General features: G+C 46.1%; 2 protein-coding genes across 4 annotated transcripts in view; one reads left to right on the top strand and one right to left on the bottom strand.

Annotated features, from left to right (window-relative positions):
* The first annotated feature begins 157 nt into the window (after nucleotides 1-157).
* B3GAT3 (beta-1,3-glucuronyltransferase 3) lies at nucleotides 158-7,916 on the top strand. The gene is made up of 4 exons (XM_085870175.1): nucleotides 158-392; nucleotides 5,871-6,352; nucleotides 6,499-6,789; nucleotides 7,103-7,916. The coding sequence occupies exons 1-4, from the start codon at nucleotides 308-310 to the stop codon at nucleotides 7,199-7,201; spliced, it is 957 nt and encodes a 318-aa protein (XP_085726301.1). The 5' UTR covers nucleotides 158-307; the 3' UTR covers nucleotides 7,202-7,916.
* Nucleotides 7,917-8,156: 240 nt separating this feature from the next.
* UTP25 (UTP25 small subunit processome component) overlaps nucleotides 8,157-25,756 on the bottom strand; it is a 52,472-nt gene continuing 34,872 nt past the window's right edge. For all 3 annotated transcript variants that reach the window (XM_085870165.1, XM_085870163.1, XM_085870164.1), the window contains 6 exons: nucleotides 14,282-14,498; nucleotides 13,193-13,395; nucleotides 11,218-11,400; nucleotides 10,940-11,052; nucleotides 10,561-10,806; nucleotides 8,157-10,426 (listed from right to left, as the gene is read on the bottom strand). In XM_085870165.1, the coding sequence (XP_085726291.1) occupies nucleotides 10,138-10,426; nucleotides 10,561-10,806; nucleotides 10,940-11,052; nucleotides 11,218-11,400; nucleotides 13,193-13,395; nucleotides 14,282-14,498 (1,251 nt within the window). In that variant the 3' untranslated portion in view covers nucleotides 8,157-10,137. The remainder of the gene's footprint in view (nucleotides 10,427-10,560; nucleotides 10,807-10,939; nucleotides 11,053-11,217; nucleotides 11,401-13,192; nucleotides 13,396-14,281; nucleotides 14,499-25,756) is intronic.

Raw genomic sequence — 25,756 nt, forward strand, 5'->3', positions numbered from 1 at the left:
AATCAAAATTACATATTTCCAAAGTGGTTTAAAGAGCGAGACGAACTTTGCTCATACACCGCCCAATCTCCCTGAAAGACGTCGAGCGATCACGTGATTACGAAAGTATTTATATTCAACAAGTATTCGGAAGATATCTTCAAATCTCGCGATATCTCGTGATATTTATCCAAGTACAGTAATGCTTTCGCTTTCAGACATTGTCCCACAGCAGCGCGAGCACAACGTTTTTTTGTTTTTGTTTTAAACAAAATTATTCTTTGTGACGCGTTCGAAGTTGTCACGTGACGCTGTCCTCCGAAACGGCATGGCACGGTTGCGGCTCGGCACTCTGTTCGCAGCGTACTTCGTCCTTTCCACTCTCGGTTTCCTCTACACCTTGTCTCAGCTCGGTGAGCAAACCTCGGACTCGCTTCCAAGCATTAGGTTCAGCGCACATCACGCTTGTGACCGGATATAAACAACACACAGAGGACCCATTAAACTGATCCTCGTACCCGAGAGGTCAATTCGGGGGTCATTCGGTACACCCATGTAATCGGCAATTAAACTAGTTGGTCTAATTGGCCATCATCTTGCCTCATTGGCTTATCAAGGCACAGCCAGGACCAGTCAGTCTTCCGGTGATTAGCATGAGATGTACAGGTTAATATGTCTGATCTCGTCGGGCGATGTGGGAATCGATTCGGGTGAAAGTTCCGTCTCGATCGACTGTTCGATCCCCTTAATGAGCACACATTTTGATGTGCTCCAGACACCTTCATGAAGCATGAGATATGAAGCTTGTGGCCAAGTTTCATCAAAATCCTGTGCCTTGTTCAAACGATAACGACTCAGGTGTTTTGCAGACTGACTCACCGACTCACCTGTGGACACTGCTCGATCGCATAAGCTCACAAGAATAAAGTCCAGGTGACCTAAAAAATTCATCCACTTTGGTTATATCACCCACTTAAACAGTTTTTGAAGGTTTGAATGTCAGTCGACCAGAACACCCGGCTTAACACTACAACTACCCACCGACAAAGCACGAGGGTGAGAGTTTATGGTCGGGTGGGGAATCAAATACGAGACACCTGCTCAGTACACCCCCTGCCTGCTGTTGGCTTCGTGGTTCAGGCCCTGTCACACCTTGACGATTTAACCAGCGTATGCCGATTTATGAAAAATTTGTCTAAAACGCTGGCACACGTCAAATACGTTATGGGTACGTTTTGTATACGTTAAGAGCACACTGAAAAACACTGCCATAAGTCGCTGGTTTTAAACGTTGTACTTTTGGGTTTTCCTCAAATTTTTTCATGCTTGAAATTTTACGACGTATGCCGGCGTATGACTCACACGTTCCGCTACGCTGGCCATAAGTTGTAGGCACGTTACGCGATCGTTGACACACGTTACTTGAAAGTTACTCAGAAGTCCAGGTAATGTTTAGCGTACCCGAAACTTATTTCTAACCTATGAGTAATGTTTTGTAAGCACGCTACACGAACGTTGTTCACACTTTGCAACACGTTACTTAAAAGTACTACTACTACTACTACAACTACTAACAACATCGACATCACTAAATTCTCTCAAACTACTACTACTACCAACATCGACATCACTAAATTCTCTCGAAATACTACTACTGCTACTAATACTACCACTACTAACATCGACATCACTAAATTCTCAAGAACTACTACTACTACTAATAACATCGACATCACTAAATTCTCAAGAACTACTACTACAACTAACATCACTAAATTCTCTCGAACTACTACTACTACTGCTACTGCTACTGACATTGACATCTACTCCACATGGAGTCTGGAACACTGACTGATTCCTCTTGTGAAGCCCATTTGTATATACCAATTCCCCTAAACGCTGCCAATACGCCATTATACGGTAGCTGTAAGTTAGAAACACGTTCAGTAAGTTCTGTGGTCGTCTGGAAGACGTCATTCAAATTTGTCTACATACGACAATGTGCGTTTGAGATACGTTACACAAAGGTTCAAAGCACGCTACTAATAGGTTCAAAGCACATTACTCGTAGGTTAAAAATTAAGTTTCGGGTATGCTAAACATTACCTCGATGTGTTTCGACTTATCAGTAACTGACAAGTAACGTGTGTCCGACGTGTGTAAACGATCGCGGAGTGTGCCGAGAACTTATGCCAGCGTATGCGAAACTTGTGAGCCATTCGTCGAGTACGTCGTAAAATTTTCAGCTTGCTTGAAATTTCACGATGTACTAGACGTACCATGGAATATGACAGCGTACTTCATTGTTTTTCAGCGTGCTCCTAATGTATACACAACTTACCCATACCGTATTCGATGTGTCCCAGCGTTTTAGAGACATTTTTCATAGGTCGGCATACGCTGGCTAAATCGTCAAGGTGTGACTGCGATGTTGACACTTCCAATTTTCAGGCGGTTATGATTTAAATCGGCGTGCGGCAGGTTTTTAACAGAGAACGCCACGAGTTCGTCGGCGATACGTGCAGCGCGCTATGACTAAGTTAAACTATCGTTGGGCATAGGTTGTGAACGCCGACAACAGGCTAAGCATTCGTTGGTATAAGTTATCTTTAACACAACGAAATGTTCTGTGCCCGTTACTAATACGTTATGCATATGACCAACACGTTATGAATGACCAAAACTTTTTTAAAAAACCTCAAAACTTCAGCGTACGCCAACGTTTTATGTGCATTTTTATACGTTGCCATTCCTGGCGAAACCGTCAATGTGTGACAGGGCCCTTAGGGTGGTGGTGGCTTGGGATCCTAGGGTCCTGAGTTCAAGCCCCGTTGGACCACTGAATTAATACACCAGGAGGTTGACTCAGCAGTCATCCTTCCGAGGTCGGCAAGATGAGTACCAGTGTACTGGTAAGGGGGACACTGCATCAGCGGCATAGCCGCGTCCCAACCAATGATGCAACCAGCAGCCACAGGTTGCACTCGATAGAGAGAGAGTACACCCCCTTTGAGCTGCCTTGCCAGCCCAGTTATAATATTAATTGAAAAGGATTTTTTTTCGTGGAAGTTGGGACGAACATTTAACTACAAGCAGCTAGGAGTACCCAGCTTTGCTCGGTGCTGTTCTAATCCTGTTGGCATTTTGAAGAAATTAAAAAAAAATTCTATTAATTTGTGGAGAAAGAGAGGGGGGCGAAAACACTTCCCGAAACCCACAAAGGAATGAGGTCAAAGATCGTTTACTCTTACGCTTCATGTCGGGACAAAGGTTTAAAGGTCCCATGACACTCAAAAGTACTGAAGTTGCATATATATATATATATATATATATATATATATATATATATATATATAAATATAATATATATATATATATATATATATATATATATATATATATATATATATATATATAAATATAATATATTTTTCATCGTGATTTCTGATCTGACAATTTTTTCACAATACTCGTTCTGTAAAATTAAAAAAACAAACCTCTTCGGGAACGCCCCTAAAAATTATGCCAAAATCCACTGAAAGAGGCGTAACCCACATGACGTCATCTCCAAAACAACAAAGGCTGCACGTAAATTACTCGGGTTGGTGGTCTCCGTGATTGTATTGGCTTTCTGTGCATTTCCACATTCGATTGGTCGACTCAAACGCTTCGTTCATTTCTGCTTTAAAAAATCAAACATTTGGTTTTCAATAATGGATGACATGGACTTTGCTTTGTCTGGTCACAACAGTGAGTGCGAGAGAAATGAAGAATTTTGGTCTGAATCAGATGGAGAATTGTTGGATAACGTAGTCATGGGAGGTGACGTTCAGGCAGCTGGAAATGGAATACGGCCTTTCCAGTTCGAGCCTGAAGCAGGACAAACAGAGGAAACTGGCGATGAAATTCCCGGAGTTCATGATGATCGGGAGGACATCGAAGGAAGACTTGGCAATAACAAATAACAACTGGTTAGACTAAATCCTATTCGTAATTCAATAATGTAAATTCGACTTGCATACTGCTCGATATCAGAAATATTTTAGTAAGGTGACGTGACCAGCGCAGCGGACATGTTGCACCGTGGCGAATTAATCACAAGCAAGGCCAGCGCATGTCATCGGCCATGTCTCTCCGCGCATAAAACGAAGCAATCTCGCTGTCCGGATACGATGAAAACTTGTGTGCAGAACTCACCTTGCGATACAATTGTCTTGAGTAGTCCGATAAATCTGACGTTCTGTTGCATTTTTATTGATTTTATTCCTACTGTCGTCATGTAGCGCCAGTAGAAAACAATAAAGAAAAGAGAATAATAAAAGAAAGCTGCAGCACGTCAGATTTATCGGACGAGTCGGACGGACGACGGATTTATCGGACTAGTCTTGACTCTAAAGTTGACAAGTAACTTGTATTAGCATGCACACAATGTATAAGTCAATGCGTTAGAGTCCCGAGGCTATGAGGTCGTGTAATAGGACACATAAATTTGTCTTTCATAGTTGTGCCAACATATTTTTCCCTGTTCATTTATGACAGCATTTTGGCTAATTGTTAATGAATAGCAAGCCAATGGAAGCAGTACCTTCACTTTAGAATAAACCCATGTATGTCGAGTGCAGCCATACCTGGCTTGCATGTATGTGGAATCGTACCGATCCCAGCAGGCTGGTTTCAACGAACAATTCAATAAGCTGCAAAATGTGGGTGCAGGTTTTTCACATTGTTTGATTTTAAAATTATCTCCTTGCACCTTGAAATGACGCAATATTAATCTTTGGTATTTTACTTGTATGTCCCTGTAAGTTTATCTTTTAATGGAAAGGTTCAACAGTCACATTTTATATTTTGTGGACATGGTATAATCCTTTATTGTGCATACATGTATTGGATTTGTACACGACTACGACAAGGTAGTAAAGCGATAAATAATTGCCTCGTGATTGTTGTGCATACACGGCTCAGAAGCAGAATTTCTTTTCCGTGAAACAATCACAGGAATTAAGACGATAAGAGAGATAGCAAACACACGTGCACAATGAATTTGTGCATACTTTATACGGCGCGCGACGTCTAATCAATCCACTCTGTGCGAGTCGCGTTCTGGAGATGACGTCAACGGTCACGTGACCTGCGGTTCACTGAACTCAACTTTTGAGGGGCGGGGCGTAGCAAGTTGTGAAAAGCACTACAAATGTTCGAAATATTGGTCTAATTAATTTATCCCATTGTTGATTTTAAAAAAGAAACATGGGTGATTTCTTCACTTGGAAGGTCAAGTTCATATATAAATAACCAGAAAATTTTGAGTGTCATGGGACCTTTAAACACTATTGAGCAATTAAAAAAATTAATCCAACTTTTTTTCTTTTCTTTTTTTTTCTTGCCAAAAACACTCCCAGGCTCTCGCTGATGAACCTCTGAAAGTTTAACGAAGATTCGACACACACGGCTCTCTCATAGTTTAGATTACAGCGTAGCCCCCGGAAATGATACCCATATTGAGGAATCTTTGTCAGAAAGAATTTACTCCTTTTAGAAGTCGTGCAAACACTGGACGTCTGCCTCTGTATGTTTTCAGCACCCATTGTCAAAATATACAGCGATAGATGAATGGTACCAAACTGGAGTCGTGGTTGATGGCTTCGATACCAGCTTCTGCATTGCAGTAACCTGTGAACGTTGAAAAGATTGCTCAAAATCTATCTCTCTCTCATAACTTGAGGGCTATGCATGAAAGAGCATTTGATAGATTTGTTGGTTGGAGTGAAAAATCGAAGAAATGCATGAGTTTAGTGAATACACGACAAAGTGAAAAATATATATATTTAAAAGAAAAATAATAATAATAATAATACTTCTCCCCCCCTCCAAAATGGTGTGACATTCAGGCCAACCATGCAATTGTCGCCCGATCCTTTTGACTGCAAACTCCCATAAGGACATTTTGCGAGATCAGCAGGAACATCGGCGACCACCGAGCGACGACGGCGAAGGTCTCAATTTGCCGACAATCTACGTGGTGACTCCAACATATGCAAGGCCAGAACAGAGAGCTGAACTGACTAGGCTCTCGCAGACGCTGCGGCTGGTCCCAGCTCTACACTGGTTGTTGGTCGAAGATGCAAGAACACCTGGTGTCGTGGCAACAGAGGTGTTAGCAAAAAGCGGCCTAATTTACACATTGCTGAGTATGGAAACGCCTTCAGAGCTCCGCCATCGACCGGGCGAGCCAATCTGGGTGCGAGCTCGTGGTGTTGAACAACGTAATGCGGCCGTAACTTGGTTGCGGCGGGAACGTGCCTGGGACACTACTGCAGTCGTCTATTTTGCAGATGATGACAACACGTACAGTGTTGAGCTCTTCAAGGAGGTGATGCTTTATGTGAATGGGCAAACAGATTTCTTAATTGCAGATCAGGTGTGATTCAAAAATATTTTTGGTAATTTTCAGGCAGTAATTTTTGAACAGATCCCAAATTGCACTTTCCTTTATCCCCCACCTTTGCATATTTCCAGATGCGTTACACATCACGTGTGTCAGTGTGGCCAGTGGGACTGGTTGGTGGACTCTTGTATGAGGGCCCGCTCGTGAGACACGGGCAAGTCACCGCCTTCCGCACAGCCTGGAAACCACAACGCCCCTTTCCCCTTGATATGGCTGCCTTTGCTGTAGCACTACACCTTCTAATCATCCACCCAGAGGCACAGTTTGACCCTGCGGCTGAACGAGGTCTGCTCGAATCCAGCTTGCTCAGCTCTCTGGTTTCCAGGGCGGATTTAGAACCTCGTGCAGAAAATTGTACTCAGGTTGGTGTACAATCTCCCATCGATTTACAAATTACTATGGGTGGGGGGGGGGGGAATAAAGAAAAAAGAAAATGGGGGAAGGGGGGAGGTTATAATAGTTTCAGATAGTGGATAAAATGAGGTTTGGAAGTTGGAGCAAGATTAAATGGAGTGGGTGGAACATAATGAGGTCGATGGTAGGGGGTGGTTGTCAAGTGTTGCAATAATCACATGTAATATGTAGATGGCACTTTTGCTTTATTTGACTCTCTCTTCCTTCTCCCGTCATTTCAATTTACTTATTTATTGCACTTTGCCCTGTCCTCATTCCCAGATACTGGTATGGCACACACGCACGGAAAAGCCAAAACTTAAACACGAAGAGGAGATGGCGAGACGGGGCCATGGACCCGACCCAAATGTTAAACTGTAAATGAGCCGAGCTCAAAAACTATACACATTTTCAATTATCCATTCACTGTGGTTAATTGTTCCAATTGTGGCATACTGCCACCTTGACATCACTCCAAAAGACCATTTCTACCTACCATGGTTCAGTATGTACAAGTCTTCAACAGTGGATGTTCAACTTTTCCAAAAGCAAGGAAAGTTTGTCAACTTGGCTTTCTCTGAAGGCAAACTGAGGCCTTAATCTCATCAGAAAGTTGAGCTCTTTAAAAACAAGACAGATGAGATGAAATTTAAATGATCTACATTGTTCAACGCAAGAGGTATGAACACTCGCCTCAAAGCTGTTGAGCCTGGGTTTGAATGCCAACCCAGCTATAAACTGCCGTCATCCCCGTGTTTCATAAATGTGTATGCCATCCCTCGGATGGACATTAAAATGGGCGTCCCATCTGCCAGCATTCGTTGGTGGATGTTAAAGATCCCACAGTGTCCCTCACAAAGAGCGAAGGTGAGCTATCACTGGCACCCTGAATAAATTCCAATTTCCTGCTCCAGCCGACTTAATCGAATGTCAGGCTGGGCCAGCCGGTTCGTGAAAGGCTCGACCAAAAATCTTCCCTGGCCAACCCCAAGCGAAGGTGGGAACAATTAAAACCGTTAAAAAATAACATGTTGCTCAAAAGAAGGTTTAAACCGATGATACATAATAAAAGCATTTTAAAGTCTTGTCCAACTTACCCCAATGCTCTCTGCTCTGTCATGGGAAACATTCCGCTAACAGAGCAATCACAATGGTACAAGACTGACTTGAAAATAAGGATTTTTTAAAAAGTTCTCTTGGGTGAACCATGTACTTCCCAGTGAAGTTTTATGAGTTTAAAATCGTTTACATATCCACTTTGTCCACAACATGAGTGGCAGGTATACACAGAGATCAAAGCATAAATAAACAGATGCATAGCCAAGCTACGCTGAAATGTGAGGCGATGTGACTTGTTTATTTAAAGGTCAATGGTCATCATGACAACCCAATGCACTTTGTGCTATTAGATGTGTTTCAGATACACAGCAATTGTCATAGTAAAAATTTGTTGAATGGGAGGGGGGGGGGTAACGACTCCTTGTGTTTTGTTTATTACTCCGTTTCTCCCACTATCACTCATCAAACAGTTTGCTGTATTTGGGGGAGAGGAGGGAAAAGCCACAGGCTCGTTTTGGCAATGAATATTATGTTACATGTCTGACATTTTTTTTTAAATCGAAATTGTTCAGCAATCACTTGACTTAAAGAACAGCTCGGTTATAACTATTATACGATACAATGCAAAACATGACATCAGTTGTGTGTATCATCGGTAAAAGAGAAATGTGTATTCCAGCTGCAGATACCATGAAAAATTAAATAAACCAATGTCATCCGCAGGGTGACCCGTATCTTGCCAAAAGGTGACCACGTGTGACTTCTATAAGGTCACACTGAGGTGAACAGAGGTGCTATCCACCAGGAGCGACTCCTTGATGAATATCTGCCTACGAGAGATTCCGATGAGAATCGTTCTACAGAGTAACCATGAAAAATATGCGTTTGCCTCATAACCTCACCAAATGACGTCATAATGTCTCAAGCTTGACATATCTAGAAAGCACTCATCGAGGTGTTCAATTTGAGGTACGACACGATATGGTTCCTAAAACTTGAAAATTTGACCTTGGGGTCAAATATGTTTGACCTGAGGCGCTAACCATGAAGGTCAAGGCCAATCGCCACCAAAAATTAATCAGCTGAGCGCCAGACCATGAACTATAATTCCATGAAGTTTGAAGACGATCGGATCAAAATTACTCAAAAAATAAGGGTTTCGTTGACTCCCCTGATTTGCGACAAAGTGACCTTGACCTTTGACCTTGACCTTCAAAATTTTATGCGCTGAAAGGGACCTCTATAGGCCTCTGATATGCGAAGTTACAAAAATTTTCAATGATAACTGTGCTCTGCAGAATTTTTTATACGTGATTACAGACAAACAAACAAAAAAAAAAAAACATACAAGCTGACTAACATATCTTGCAAAAACTTAGTTTTGGCAAGATAATAAAACTATTTGCTATATCAGGGGTTCATTCAACAAGGACGTGCAAGACCCCCCCCCCCCACCTCCTCCCAGATTACATCAGGCTCCGACCAATCTTTAACGGGGCATTTCTAATTTAACTTAATGTAACAATTAACTTGTGACTGGATGTCACATCTGCTGGCATTAGTCACCGCAATGTAACAATTAACTCAGATAACGAGACAACTGCAGTTGTCTCGTTATAATGAGCACACATGCTCCAGGGAGTTTTTTTATTGGTTTTTTTTTTTTTGCACGATTAAGGTCATGTTCCTCACACTCAGGTACACGTGAGCTTGACATCCCACTGTGGCATCGCTCAATAATGAACTTCCACATTTCGCTTTGTGTGGTTCGGCCTACAATTCCTGATTTGGCCAAACAAACTTACCAGTCTTTCTCCACAATAGCTCGATACTGTTCCTAAATTTATTGCATTATAACAACTGGGAAAAAAGAAATGGGATTGTCCACAAAAATTCCACTCATTATGGGCGAATTAATTTTAATAACCATTCGTTTTAACAGGCCTCTGTTGTATTTTATGCAAAAAGAGGGAAATAAAGGGGATTTTAAAAATAACAATCCAAAAAGGAATTCCATGTGTAATTATCGAATTGTCTTTGAAAATCCCATCACTCTCACGGTTCTGCTCTGTTTCGAAGCAAGACTTGTTCATCGCACCAGGGGATAGGGAAAATATTGTCTTTCTGATCGAGGTTAAGGAAACCACAGCATGCCAGTTACACAAAACCAAGGATGTCACACGCACGTTCTTTCAAGTTAATTTTGTCACCGTCACACGATGTGTTGCGAAGTTATTTTGGAAAACAAAACTTCTTCGTTACACAGCTCGGCTTATAGAAGGAACGTTTGCTGGCGAGCCAATGGTATCCCCAGTTACGAAGAGGTGCACAGACCTTGACGAAGCGATCATCTGTGCAGCGCGCTCGGAGCCGACGACGGCTGCAAGCCGCAGTGCATCAAAGTGTGAGTACAACACTGTGCACGTCCAACCAGCATCCTGCACGCCAGCACGCCCAGCGAGGAACATGTTGCACACCTCGCTGTAGAAGCCAGGGTAAGTGGGTAGCTCATAGAACACAAGGTGCTGAATTCCTTTAATGGTGTATCTGTAGGGCGCATGACGGCAATCGACACCTTGAAGTTTCCGCAATAAAATTATCACAAGGCAATTCGCAAAGTAGGAGGAAAGCGTGCAACTTGTTTAGTTTTGACACATGACACATAAAAGCAAAAAACCAACCGCATGAAGTGGTGGAACCTTTCGGTGTAGAGCATGAAACGATTGTGGCCCTTGTTAAAGGCACGGCGAGCCCGCTTGACCAGACGTCTGTCTGTGTACTCGCAAATGTACGAACATTCCAACTTATTCTCCTCAAAATAGTTCTGAAGGCGTAGGTAGTCAAAGTAGCTTGGCACATATATCATGGTGTGCGACATGACAGCATCACGATACTGCGGCAGAACCTTTTCCACAAAGTGCTGGAACCTTGGTGGAGATTGAGAGTAAAAGAGGGAAATTTATTGTTACAAAATTAAGGCAGAAAAATCTCATCAATAAAAAGAAGAATGACCTCAACTTGGGTAATGGTTTCCATGTGATGTGGATTCGGGTTGCGAACCTGATATCTGGGAGTTGCGGGTACGTTTGAGACTCCAGGCGGTGGAACGCATGTGGTACTTGAGCAAGAACATGGGAAATGGAGCCCACCTTGGGTGGGTTTCTTACAGACACCTGTTTCACAAAGGTCACTTCAAAGATACAACCAGAACATGCATGCAAGGATTTGTGCATACGATGCAATTGTTCTGTGGAGGTGAAATGTACTAAAGTTCAATGAAGTGATTTCTGATGCATGTGGCACACTCAATTTCACCAACCAATACATTTGTGACTCACCTGCCCGCGGTAGTTATGGCAATGGTGGTTAAAAATGGCGAGGATCTGGGGTACTGCTACAGCTGACAGCACCACGGTCTGTCGGTAACAGGAGGCCCAGCCCTGCAGCATCCAGTTTCGTACACGTGAAAAATCTATGCCCCGAGACTCAAGAGGCAGACGATTTAGGTGGGACATCAGGTGCTGATACATGGTGGGGTGGTGGAATCGAAGAGACCGATTTGAGGTACAGTACTTCGTCACAAAAGAGGACAACCAAATGCACAATTTCTGTATATGCAGATTTCATGAAACTGCAGAAGAAAATGGGTTGGCCTGACAAAGCTTTCTCCCCAAAGGACACGACTCGTGTTCTTGTTTAGAGCTCAGGTTCAAATCCAACATAAAAGTTGTTTTTTTGTGTGCCATCTATGAAAGCCCTTGTAAATTCATGCAAAAGTGCACCGACTCTCGTAATATCCTTATTCTGTGTGTGATGTATGAACATACAAGCTTTTCTATGAGCCGAGATCAATGGAGAACAAATGTAATTAAAAAAAAAACGCTTTACCACAGAAATAACATATGTCACATAGGAAGTCATCAGGGGCTTGTCAAGGCCACAGTAGCTTTCATTTTGAGGAAAGGTAGTCCATATGGTACGCACACTTGCCTCTAAGCTGTCTAGCCTGGGTTTGAATCCTGACCCAGCTAAAAACTGTCATCCTGGTGTTTCACAGGCAGGATAATTCATCAATGTGTGTGCCATCCCTCAGATGAGCGTTAAACTGGATGTCACATCTGCCGGCATTAGTTGGTGGACATTCAAGATCCCAAGGTGTCCTTCGTGAAGAGTAGGCGAGTTATCACTGGCTTCCATATTCCTGCCCTAATGACTGCTGGGAAGGTAATGGGCAAACCTCCCAGTATAACCCTTTCTAACAAACTGCTTTGGCAGCACCGATGCTCTGTAGGAGTATGGTACATTTGAATATGAAAAATTCATGAATGATCTAATGGCGACTTCACGCAACGACCGTCATGCCCGTAAATCAGTCAAATTTTGATATTCGTCATCTTTTTTTTGTATACACAATTGAGGCTCATGAAAGAGCAAATACACTGACCAGATGCAAAAGTAACAGTGGAGACACAAACAAAAGGGAGAGGGGGGAACACCAACAGCAGAGTAGAAGACAAGATAGAAGGGGATTTGGCCAAAAAAAGGGGGTGTGGGGAGGATGCACGGCGTGAACAAGATGATACATGGGGTGGACGAGATGAATACAGAAGGAAACTCCAAGGAGGGAAAACTGGAAATTTGGATAGGAGGAGGATTGGGGTGGGGGTTAACGAGGGTAGAAAAGATCGGTTTTGGATTGGAGATGATCTTTGATGGTGGTAAACAGCTTTTGGCAACATCATGAAGCAATGACATAATGACATCACTAACCCCCACCCAAACACATTTTTTTTATGTCACACTGCACCCCATGCTGTATGGCTGCACAGCAATCCAGAAGTTTGTGTCCAATCAGATTTGCATTGGAACATGACATGCACACTGCTATTTAACAGATATTTAACACTGCTATTTATCAGATTTGCATTGGAACATGACACAGGCTCATCCAATCACTGGTATGCAAACTAGCAGAATTGATTGGACAGTCAATGACAAATTTTGACACTAAAGCAGAATATAGTTCATGAGCAATCATGGTTGTTGAGATCAACATGCTTCGGTAATGTCCGTACAACGAAACAGCTTAAAGAAGAATTGTGAGCGCTTGGAAAGTCATAATGAAAAATACCCCAGCTGCTAAACCAGATTGGGTTTTGGTTTAACATGTTTATTGCAATGATGTGCTGACAAGAGAATGATCAACAGTTTAACAATTGCTTAAGAGAATTGTTTTCATGCTTCAAGCACAAGCAATCAAAGATGGGTGTCAAAAATGTATGAGGCTTTGTTCTTTTTGCAACAGGTTCATACCGTGACGTGCTCCCAGTTTTGCATGAGAAACATGTCAGTCTGGTCAAGCACGAGCAGCTCGATGGAGGAGAGAAAGTCAAAGTCTCGTTGCTTCTCACCCTCTGCACCCAGAATGGTACGTAGGCCCAGCGGTGAGGCGACGATCACATCAGAGGAGTAGAACGGTGAATAGATGCGCAGCTTTCTCCGCAGTACCGCCAAACCTGCTCAATATAACCACATCAACAGCCAAATTAATTCGTATTCACGTGGGATTAAATACTTCTCAAACCTCTTCATTGACTGCTTATACTGAAAGTAGAGCTCAAGATCATCCACTATCTCAGAGTTTTGTCTTGCATGGGGAAATAGTATCTGACTCCATGAAACCATTACCTTGGTGCTTCACAGACAGCACAATGTCCTTTCAGATGGGATCTCTACCAACTGTTATTACAAGTCAATATTAAAGAAATTGGTGCTTTTCAAAAAGAGGAGGGCATTGAGTGCCACACCCGAGTAAAATGCTTAAGCTTCTGTTTTTACAACTTCACTCGTAATCCCCTCCCTCCTCATCAGGTCACAGTTACAAAAGGCTGACAGGATAGCTTTGAGATTGCATGTTCTCATTTTTGAGTTATCTAGTCCGATTATGGTTCCCAACCCAACTACAAATTGTCATCCTATTGTTCTGCAAGCAGAGCATTGCACCAATGAGTGTGCATACTTCAGAGGGATGTTTAGCTCGGTGTCACTGGTAGATGTTAAAGATCCCATAGCACCTTACGAAAAGAGGCCATGGTGTGATGGTACCCTACAAAATTACAAATACATGTCCTAATGTGCAAGGACCCTGCATCATTGGCACAGCTGCACCCGAGGGAGGGTTACACCAGTGGGCAGAATACATACTCAGCTCCAGGTTCAAATTGCATCCTCTATGCTCTGTAGTCTACGATCATCATATGCATCAGAGGGGATAGTTAAGCTTGGTGAAACCTTCACTGTGGCTCACACTCCAAGGCAAGATAAACAAATAATGAGCATTTCTCTTCCTTTAAACATTCCAAGACAATATTTGAAAACAAAGACTTGCATCAATCGACCCACCCACACGGAAATGGTCATCTGTGTTTCCAGAGAACATGGAGAGGAAATCATCGGGCCGTGATAAGTTTGGAGGAATGTCGTCTGGTTCTGTGCCGTACTCGGATAGGAACCTCTGCTGGTGGCCAACCTCAAACTTCTCACCGACAGGTCTCAGCAGATCTACGAAGATGCGTACGCAGCGCAATGCTGCATCACGGGTCGGGAGTAAAATAAGAACCTGAAATTGAACGAGATACACAGACATGTAAGAAGGGAGACGGTTGCAGTGAAAAAATAATGGCAAATACTGCACAAGGAAATGGATTAAAAAAAAAGGAATAATGATCAAACTTGTCACCTTTTACTGAAGAAAAAGTATTACATTCTTCAAGACCAATTGAAATGCAATAGTTATCGCACAAACTCGAGTATGCCGTACGCGACACAGAATTGCTTCAGTCACACATTGTGATTACTTTACAACCATCAATCATTTGTACCCTCGCAAAGGCTTACTGTTGTCTGAATGATATGGAAACTTTATCTCCAATGGAATGTAAATGAGACAGCCAGTTTAGTGCTCACTCTAATGGACAGAAAGATGCTGTACAAGATGGCAGCTTTTCTCAAATTAAACTCCACTGGGGATTTCAACCAAAACCCAAAAGAGATCAGGGCAACTGCCAAGTTACACTGCAATGTTAATTTACCAGTGATCAAGAAAAGACTTGCAAATGCTTGGAATGAAGGACCGACTTGAAAGCACACTTGCTTCACTATGTACTGTTGCGGGCCGGGGTCCGGGCGAGAAGACCTCGAGGTGGGGAAAGCTGTCTCGAGTTCCACCCAGACTCTCCAGACTCGCAGACCGTCGCACACGGATAACTAACGTGACGAGGCGGGTCGCTAATCGACCGTGAATGCCAATAATTCAACCACGTGACTTGTGCCGGTTACCTAAAATAATCACATGACCTAATTACCAGGGAATACGCCCTTGGTACGCCTTGTCCAAACCGGCTCACCTTACTGGATCAGATGCAGCCGAGCGTAACTACCAAGGACGTACCGGCTGGAAGAACGGATCATTGGGAAATAAAGTCCTGCCTAGGCTAGGATATGGACGATGCTGGATCAATGAAGAAAAAGACGAAAACGAGCTGGGAACATTTCAATATAAAGCATTTATTAACAAACAGATGAGGAAAAATGTGGCACAGTGAATGGATTTATTATTGTATGCAAGCAGGTACAGTAAGGAATTTGTGGGGTGCGACAACAAGGCAAGCAACTTACCAAAGCAGACACAGAGCAGACTTATCCTGATATATCTTCTACACTCTGAACTTATGTGAGGACAAGCGCCATGACACGCACGCACGCACCCCGATGAAGTTGAGATAATCAAAAGAAAGGAGAGAAGATGAGGGCTAACGGCCTCACAATACCTTGCACGGTCGGCCGACAGCGCGACCCAGTACGTTTTGGGGGATGCTCCGCTGAGCGATCCCACCTTGAGTCGGCGCGTTGTCCCCTGCTTGGTTACTGTCCAGGCACAGTGCGTGCTCCGCACTGGTCCAGAGAATAGGCGGGACTGACAGGCAAGGAAGGCAGATAAGTGGGCAGATCCAGCAGGCGAATAAGGCGGGAGTCATCAGGCGGAGTCAGGCCGGGAAGGCAGAGCAGCAGGCGAATAATGCTGGAGTCGTCAGGCAGGGAAGGCGGAGCTCCAGAGAGTGAAAGTGGGTGGATCCAGTGTGCGAGGCAGGTGGAGTCAGCACGCGAGGCAGGCGGAGCAGCAGGCAAATGTGGAGATCAATCCCAGAGAGCGAACGGTTTCGCGATCCGCCTTTTGCAAGCCCCATGGTGTAGGGTGGGGTGACGACCCGAAGCGATGCGTCGTCACCGAAATCATGCGCTCCTATTGGACCCTGGCCCCGCGCTGCCAGACTCCTCCAGCCATAAGTGGTCCCATTTGTCCATCCGGTGCAACATGGCGGAGCCACGGAATTGTCTTGCGCTGAACACCGCGATATGAATCGCCTTCCACCGAACTCCCGGGCCGTGTTCCGTCGACTGGACGAGAATCGCGTCAGTCCTGCATACCCGTTCGGGCACCCCCGACGTTCTGCGGTTGGCAATGGTCAACACGCTTGTTCCATTTGCGCGCCATGCGGCCCGAGCAATCTGGGCCGTACAGCATGCCTCTGCTTGGTGCCGACTGCATCGAGGCGGAGGTGTGAGGAGGCGCGGGATGACCTCTGCCATTTGTGGGAGATATTGGTGGCAGAGGTGGCGAGCGAAGGTCGACGGTGAGACGCCGTTGTAAATCAGCGCGCAGACCTGAATAAAGATGTGCGCCATGCACGTCCCATACAGTGCGATGAAAATGATCACAGGACTGCACGCGTGCCTGTTATCGTGCATTTGCGCCTGCTCGCTTTGCATCATGGATTGAAGGAAAGGATTGGATGCAAACCAGGGTTGAAAGTATATATATATATATATATATATATATATATATATATATATATATATATATATATATATATATATATATATATATATATATATATATATATATATATATATACTAGCGATACCCGTGCATATGCACAGGATAGCAGCACAACATAGCTGGTAGCAGACGACAGACCGTACACGGGGAATGACAAAAATACGCATTGTGCAAAATGCAAGTGGTACTATGGAACGCCAAGACTTCCCAAACATTGTCGGCATGTCCGCTAAGTGCCACAGCAATTTCATAGGGATCGTGTGACGGCGAGCCGAGTTTTTAGTGTGCAAGCTTGGTATATATATATATATATATATATATATATATATATATATATATATATATATATATATATATGTATATGATATATTGTTATGGATTTTAGAATCCGGTCTGATAAATGCATCCACACATCCAGGTCCTCAGACAGTTATTTCCTTAAATGCTGTGGTGAATTGAAGGTCGTGACGTGTGATCACATGTTGCCCGGCTCGAGCACAGAAGAGATAAAAGCTGAGGCTCGGCTCGGTCGGGGGGATTGTCCCAGGGGCATTGTTGTTTTATGTCGCCGGCTCACTTGGTGCTCATTGAATGGTGAGAATACTGATTGATATATAATACTGATTTATTTTGCGGTGATTAGTTGCGCGTGTGTACCTTACTGCTTATGTACTCCTTGCTGCGTCTGTATTTCCTGGTGTGCCCGTAGAAGCGGCTTCAATCAAATGGAATAAAGCCTATACTCTGAAGGTTCTTCTCTCGTCCTCATTTCAATTTATTCCATTTGGTTTTCTCGGCTCTCTCAACCAACGATGGACAAGATCTACAAACCAGAGAGGTTCGACGCAGACCCAAACGCGACTGACTCAGAAATGAAATGGTCGCATTGGTTCCGTTCCTTCTCACACTATCTGACCATCATCGAAGAGGGAGCTGACGAATTGGCCGCCCTCGTGAATCATGTCTCGCCCGGCGTATACAGGCTCTTCTCGGAGTGCGACACTTACGAAGCAGCGCTTGACGTGCTGCAGGCGCTCCACGTGAAGCGCAAGAACGAGGTATACATACGACATCTTCTCAACACACGCAAGCAAGCAGCCGGGGAGACAATCGATCAGTTCCTGCAAGCTCTGAATCAGCTGGGAAAAGACTGCAGCTTCCGGGCCGTAAGCGCCGAGGAACACCGAAAGGAAGCGACCCGGGAGGCATTTATCCAAGGACTTAGATCAGCCCACATACGGCAACGCTTACTAGAGAAAGCGCAACCCACTCTTGAAAAGGTAGTCGATCAGGCTCGAGCGATGGATGTGGCACAGCAGCAATCTGAGTCATTTGGGACACCGATGCTGCTAATGAACGCTGCTACGGTGGGAACTCAAGGAACCCCACTGACACAGACACAGGGGATGGAGAAACACCCGAGGAGCCGGATACCCAGGCCACGTCAAACTCCTCAGCAACTGCTCCGGTTGGTAAATGTTTCTTTTGTGGGTACAAAAGACACCTCCGCCACAAATGTTCCGCCAGAGATGCCACATGCATGAATTGTGACAAGAAAGGGCATTATGCCAGGGTATGTAAATCTACTCTAAGGAGAAATAAACCCACTTCTGCGGCTCTCTACTCGCAAAAGAAACTAACTGCAGCCTCCCCGGGGAATCTATCCAAGGCTATCATCAACGTACGCATTAACGGGCATATGGCTGAGGCACTGATTGATACCGGGAGCTCTGAAAGTTTCGTCAACAGCTCGCTAGTGAAGGGCAGGAAATGGAAAATCCACCCGACAGACAATACGGTATGCATGGCCGCCACATCACTACAGTCCCGCGTACGAGGGTACTGCAATGTTGAATTGGACGTAAAAGGGTACACGCATCGGGATGTAAGGGTACTGGTGCTTCGTGATTTGTGCGCAGACGTAATTCTGGGTCATAATGTCCTCAAGCAGCACACGAGCGTCGAAATACCCTTTGGAGGAAGCAAACCTCGTCTAATTTTAAATGCCTTGACTACCGCAGAGGTAACGTCCCCCCAGCTGTTTGCTAACTTGTCGCCGGCCTGCAAACCGATAGCGATCAAATCGCGGCGATATACCACTGCTGACATGAATTTCATCACTTCAGAAACCAAGCGATTACTGGAAGAAGGAATTATAGAACCGAGCGATTCGCCATGGCGCGCACAGGTGTTGGTGACCGGCAGCCAGAACCATAAGAAACGAATGGTTGTCGATTATTCCCAAACGGTCAATCGCTTCACCCAACTCGACGCCTACCCCCTGCCGCGCATAGATGAGATGGTCGAACGCGTGGCCAATAAGATATTCAGCACCATCGACTTGCGAAGCGCCTATCATCAAATTCCCATCCGAGAGGAAGACAAACCTTACACTGCATTCCAGGCAGGGAGGCACCTCTACCAATTCAGGAGAATTCCATTCGGTGTCACGAATGGAGTAGCTTGCTTCCAACGGGTTATGGACGACATCATCTCAGATGAAAACCTCAAAGACACTTTTGTTTACGTGGACAATGTCACAGTGTGCGGTAGGGATCAGGGGGAACATGACATGAATCTGGACAGATTCTTGAGCATTGCTAGAAAATATAATCTGACTCTCAACAACGAGAAATGCGTATTCTCGGCAAGGTCAATTGACCTTCTCGGCTACACGATAGCCGACGGCACGATTAAGCCTGATCCTGAACGATTGCGCCCACTTCGTGAGCTACCCCCACCTCAGGACCTGCAGACAATGCGCAGGGTGATCGGCATGTTCGCTTACTATGCGAGATGGATTTCGCAATACTCCGAGAAAATACATCCCCTAGTGCATTGCAAAAAAAAAAAAACTTTCCACCAGATGCCGCTGTTGTAACAGCTTTCCACAACCTCAAAGACGATATCAGTAATTCCGTGGTATTATCGATCGATAGCTCGGTGCCCTTCGTGGTGGAAACAGATGCTTCTGATCACGCGATAGCTGCTACGCTTAATCAGTCTGGGCGACCCGTCACGTTCTTCTCGAGAACTCTCTCTGGAAGCGAGCAGAGACACTCGGCAATAGAGAAGGAGGCGTACGCCATCGTCGAAGCGCTGCGTAAATGGAGACATTATTTACTGGGAAACCACTTCACGCTCGTTACGGACCAACGATCCGTGGCATTCATGTTTGATGGGAAAAATAACGGGAAAATTAAGAATGAAAAAATTATGAGATGGCGGATAGACCTAGCCTGCTATAGTTACGACATTGTTTACCGGCCCGGGAGGGAAAACCCTGCTGCAGACACCTTCTTGCGGGTCTACTGCTCGGCGGCAATCAGTCGGGCTTTGCAAGACCTCCATGTGTCTCTGTGCCACCCGGGGGTAACCAGAATGGCACATTTCGTACGCAGACAGAACCTGCCCTATTCTATTGAAGATATTAAACAAATGAATGCTTCATGCCCTGTTTGTGCTGAACTAAAACCCAGATTCTATGGTGTGGCTTCTGGCAGACTGATCAAGGCCACTTCTCCCTTCGAGAGACTAAACATTGACTTCAAAGGGCCCCTGCCGACCGAGACAGACAACAGATACATATTCACTGTTGTTGATGAGTATTCAAGGTTCCCTTTCGCATTTCCGTGCTCCTCGGGCACTGTCGTGAAATGTCTGTCTGACCTCTTCGCTATGTTTGGGAAACCTTCGTACATACATTCAGACAGAGGGCCGTGTTTCATGTCGGCCGGGCTAAAACAATTCCTATTAGAGCACGGCATAGCAACTAGTCGAACGACAGGTTACAACCCACAGGGAAATGGGCAGGTGGAACGGTATAACGGAGTCATTTGGAAAGCCGTAACTCTGGCGTTGAAATCAAGAGGACTGGGCCCCGAGCGGTGGGAGGTTACCCTTCCCGACGCTCTGAATTCCATACGCTCTTTGCTCTGCACGTCCACCAATGCAACTCCTCACGAACGAATGTTTACTCACCAACGACGTTATGTTGACGGCCAATCGGTGCCCAACTGGCTAACCCATCCTGGAACAGTGTTCATGAAACGCCCGGTACGACAAAGCAAGTATGAACCCATGGTGGAAGAGGTCGAACTCATCGATACTAATCCAGAGTATGCTCATGTCAGGCTCCCGGATGGCAGGGAGACCACTGTGTCGGTCCGCCATTTGGCTCCCTCAGGCACTCCTCCCGCAGGTACACCACCATCTGGCACACCTCCCTCTGACATCCCCTCCCCAGGTGTTCCCCCCCCAGGGACTCCACCCGAGAAGGGTGACGACGGAGCTACCACGTTCCACCCGAGAGCGATCGGGGAGTCATCTCCGGCACGAGTCGAGGCTCACCAAGAGGATCGGAAGCCTCCCTCAAGTGAAACCGCCATCTACTCCCGGAGAGGCCGACGAATAATACCCCCTCGCCGACTCAATCTGTAAAGGGGATTATTGGCATCCTCGATGCTCATGCTCCTATATGCTCGTTACATAATATGTCGATGCTCATTACCATGCTCCTACAACTCAAAATAATCCTCACTGCTTGGCATGTATGCTTCTGTAGCTTAGATAGTTCGCATTGCTTGAAATGTATACTCCTGTAGCGCTGAAGTAATCATGGTGCGTTAGCTGGGCCTCTAGTTACATTTTAAAGACGGGGAGAATGTGGTGAATTGAAGGTCGTGACGTGTGATCACATGTTGCCCGGCTCGAGCACAGAAGAGATAAAGCTGAGGCTCGGCTCGGTCGGGGGGATTGTCCCAGGGGCATTGTCGTTTTATGTCGGCGGCTCACTTGGTGCTCATTGAATGGTGAGAATACTGATTGATATATAATACTGATTTATTTTGCGGTGATTAGTTGCGCGTGTGTACCTTACTGCTTATGTACTCCTTGCTGCGTCTGTATTTCCTGGTGTGCCCGTAGAAGCGGCTTCAATCAAATGGAATAAAGCCTAAACTCTGAAGGTTCTTCTCTCGTCCTCATTTCAAATGCATGTTCAGATAAGCCCCAGCCATGTCCAATGGGATTTTAAATGTGATGCGTTGAGAAGAGTAAAGGATAGATCCCCTCTCTTATTGGAAGCTTTTTTCTTTATGACATACACGTTCACACACAATTCTTTCACGAGCTCTGAATCCCGCCCTCATTTTTCCTCAGCAACACTCTTTCGTGAGCTCCGCCGCCCGCCTTTTTTAAGAGCACACGGGTCGTCCTGGTAACCGTGCCCCAGTGGGGCGGGGAGAGCTTGGCGTGGACGGCACCCCGTGGGGACAGCCGGGGATATAAAAACGAGCGAGAGAAAGCATGAGGTACGTTCTGTGAGGAGAGACGTTCTGAGATATAAAAAAAACGTGAGGAAAAAGCGAAAGAGGGACATTCTGGAGAGAAAGAGATATGTTCTGAAGAGAAAAAGTGAGGAGAGAAAAAGCAAAGAGCGAGAGAAGTGACCAAGAAGCAGGTGTCTGACCAGCGCCGAAGAGACAATTTGCCCTTCCAGTGGTTCGGCAAGCGAGCGTGTGGTGCGCGTGTGGATGTGAGCAGTGCCGCCAACAAGTGAGGCACAGGTCGATCACCAACAACACCAGGGTCTAAACCGGCGACGGACGATCTCGGTGCCCTCCAGACGTTGATTGGCGTTCAAGGCTGCCCCGCGAGAGGGTGCACGTCAAAGCTGGGTGCTGTCGACGGACATGACATGCACGCACGCATTTTCAGGACGTTTTCGCTTCATGGACGACTTTCTGGTGAGTGAGACGATTCTCCCCCTCCCTTCCCCCTGAATGATCTGCTGGGTACCCTTGTCTGTGTTTAGCTGTAAGTAAATCAACCCCCGATAAGCATCTGTTCTTTGTCTCTTTCCCTGCATTTTGATTGATTTTGCTTTGAAATTCAAACTGTTGAGGGCCGGGGTCCGGTAGCGAGTACGACCACGAGGTGGGGAAAGTTACGTCATCTCCCACCAGACTCACGGAATTGATGGCCGTTGCTCACGGATAATTCCATGATGCGGCAGGTCGCTTAACCGACCGTGGACACCAAAACCGCAACCGTGTGGCGCAGGGTCTTTTTGTTTACAATCAATTTACCAAATTAACCACACGGTTTCGACTACCAGGGAACCAAGCCCTCGTTACGCATTGCCAGAACCGGATCATTCTACCAACTATGGTAGAGTACCAATTACCAACGACCCACTCCGGATCGGATGCAGCCGAGCAGAACTGCCAAGGACGTACCGGCAAGAATGAACCGATTATCGGGTATAAAGACCCGGCTAAACTCAGATACGAACCATGCTGGACCAATGAAGGAAAAAGACAAAAACTAACTGGCAACATTTCGACAATAATTTATTTACACAAGGGCGAGGGAAGTGTAAATGTGTGTGTGTATATATATATATATATATATATATATATATATATATATATATATATATATATATATATATATATATATATATATATATATATATATATATATATATATATATATGTGGGTTTTCGCTAGTGCGTGGGTTTTTGCACCCTTTCTTCTCCGCGGCTGGCAGGAGAAGGGGCGAGGCAGCTCGCTCCCAATTGGTGGATGCGCGGTGTGACGCGGTAGGAGTCGAGGAACGCCCCTTTGGGAGAAGCTACTGGAAGGTAGGTGGAGCCGAAAACGGGGTGGGGCAAAGGGCGGAGCCCCGTGTTATTTAAGGCGGACGGCACGCGAGGCCCGAGCAGTCTCCTTGTGGTCCAGGCTCTCGTTGCTTTCTCTGCTCGTGGTTCACTCGCGTCCGCGCTCTTTGTGGTTCATGACTCGCTTGTCTTTGGTGGTCCGGTGGAGCAACCTGTGCATCGGAGACGCGGACTGAAGGCGCAGCTCTGCGGTGCGAACCTGCGCGTCCGGGCGAGGAGCGCCGGAGAGAGCTTTCCGGCCACGCGGGAGGCCCGGAATCAGGCGCGGCCACGCTAACTGCCACGGGGACGGGACGTCACGACTCGCCGACCACCGAGGGGGGGGGGGCAGGTAACCTGCATTGGTCTAGTGGGCCTATTCGGTCAGCCAAGGCTCACGGACATAAAGGTCCACGGATCCCGTCAACCTCCTTGTCTATGAGGGGGTCTTTTCCTTTGTTTTTGAGTGCATGCTGTGGCGCCGTGTCTATTAAGTAGACATGTCAAAGTACCTGTGCCTGTCATTGATCCTTGCTCATATTCGGTTGTATTGCTTTCTATTTCCTTGCTTGTACATACGTGCACGATTCCTTGCGTGTGTTGTGGGTAAATAATAAATGTGTTTTGTTTGAATGTATCCCGTTCGTAGCGTCCTCTTTCCCCTATTGAAAATGCCATCTTGCATCGCGGAATAAATAGCTGGGTTTTAAACACCCGTTAAGGAGAATCGGATCCGTCGAGGTCGGCGATAATACCTGCTCGGTTATTGCTGTAGAATGGAACGGACCGCTTAAGCAGTTTGTGTCCCCAGCCGACCTGTGGCGAGGTACGGTCGCCCGGTCGACTGCCCGCCCAGGTACTTAGGTGTATCGAGTTCGGCGAGTGACCCTATCTTGCACGGGTAGACAATTTGCACGGCCGTGGTGGGGTTGAAGACCCACCCATGACAGGGTTCTGGCGTTAGCTCCGGAAAGTCACGACTGAATTGTCCGTCTGGTGGGCGACGCGGTTGCGATTCGAGGTACGTGGCCGATCGCATGCTGGCGGGCGCGAATTCGTAACAATATATATATACATACAAATATTAACATAAATATATAACTATATATATATATACATACAAATATAAATATTAACATAAATATATATATAAAACTATATATATTGTTGCGGATTTCGCGCCCGCCGGCGTGCGACGGCCACGTAACTCGAATCGCGGCACGTCGCCCACCGGACGGACAATCCAGTCGTGACCCTCTCGGACTAACGCCGGGAACCAGTCACGGGTGGACCTTTCGGTCTCACCGCGATCGAGCCAATCAGCCCCCGCGTGGGATAGGGTTGCTCGCCAAATTCGAACTACCTAAGTACCCACGCGGAGGGTAGACCGGGCGATCGCACCTCGCCGCAGGTCGACTTCGGACACGGGCCACTTAAGCGACCCGTTCCGTACTATCAGAATAACCGAGCGGTGTTATCGTCGACCTCGACGGTTCGATTAATTATCGGGCGTATTCAGCCCACTACCAACCCTTTACGTGAAGCAAGATGGGGATTCAATGGAGGAAAAGACGAAGCGAAGCGGGAGAACAGTTCAACAATAAAGCACATTTATTCTCGGCACACGGGAAGCACACAAATACAATTCCACCAAATGCACACAAAAAGAAAACACAATTCCATTTACACAAAAAGCAAACATAAAAGTGAAAACACAGTGCAGAGCTAATTCCGACTACCGAGCACACGGCAACACTTATACAATTCTACTTCACAGACGGCGCCGACAACACATACCCAAAACCAAGGAAAAGAAATACCCTCAAGAATGAGGTAGGCCTGGGGCCGAGACCTGGTCGGGCCTACCCGTCTGGTGATGAGACGCGGAGCGGCGATGGCCCCGCAACCCGCGGGCCTCGTGGACAGTGCCTGGCAGGGGGGTGGGAACGGGGCCCCCTTGGTCGCACTATCTCAGCGCGGGGGGAAACAGGAGGGGGTTGCTGATGCTCGGGGTATAGAGGATCTTTATTATGTGCGACGAGCGTCTCCACCTCGGCCAGGTCGCGCTGCCGGCCTCCCTCGGGCGCGCAGCTCCTTGCACGACGCGAGCACCCCCTCGTCCGGTGTCGCCGCCTCTCCACAGCTCGTCCCCTCCGTTCCGACTTCAACGCACACGACGAGCAGCTCCACCGCCCGCGAAGTCTTGACTCTCTGTTCCGACTCCTTCGCCTCGTTCCGACCTTTACTACTTCTTTGACTGACGAACACCGTCCTTTTATCCCCCCGTAACTTCGCCTTTGACCCCCTCCCTTTGAC

Source organism: Eptatretus burgeri, chromosome 2 (assembly GCF_056783735.1).
Source record: "Eptatretus burgeri isolate ZD-2024b chromosome 2, Ebu_testis_v1, whole genome shotgun sequence".
Lineage (NCBI taxonomy): Eukaryota > Metazoa > Chordata > Myxini > Myxiniformes > Myxinidae > Eptatretus > Eptatretus burgeri.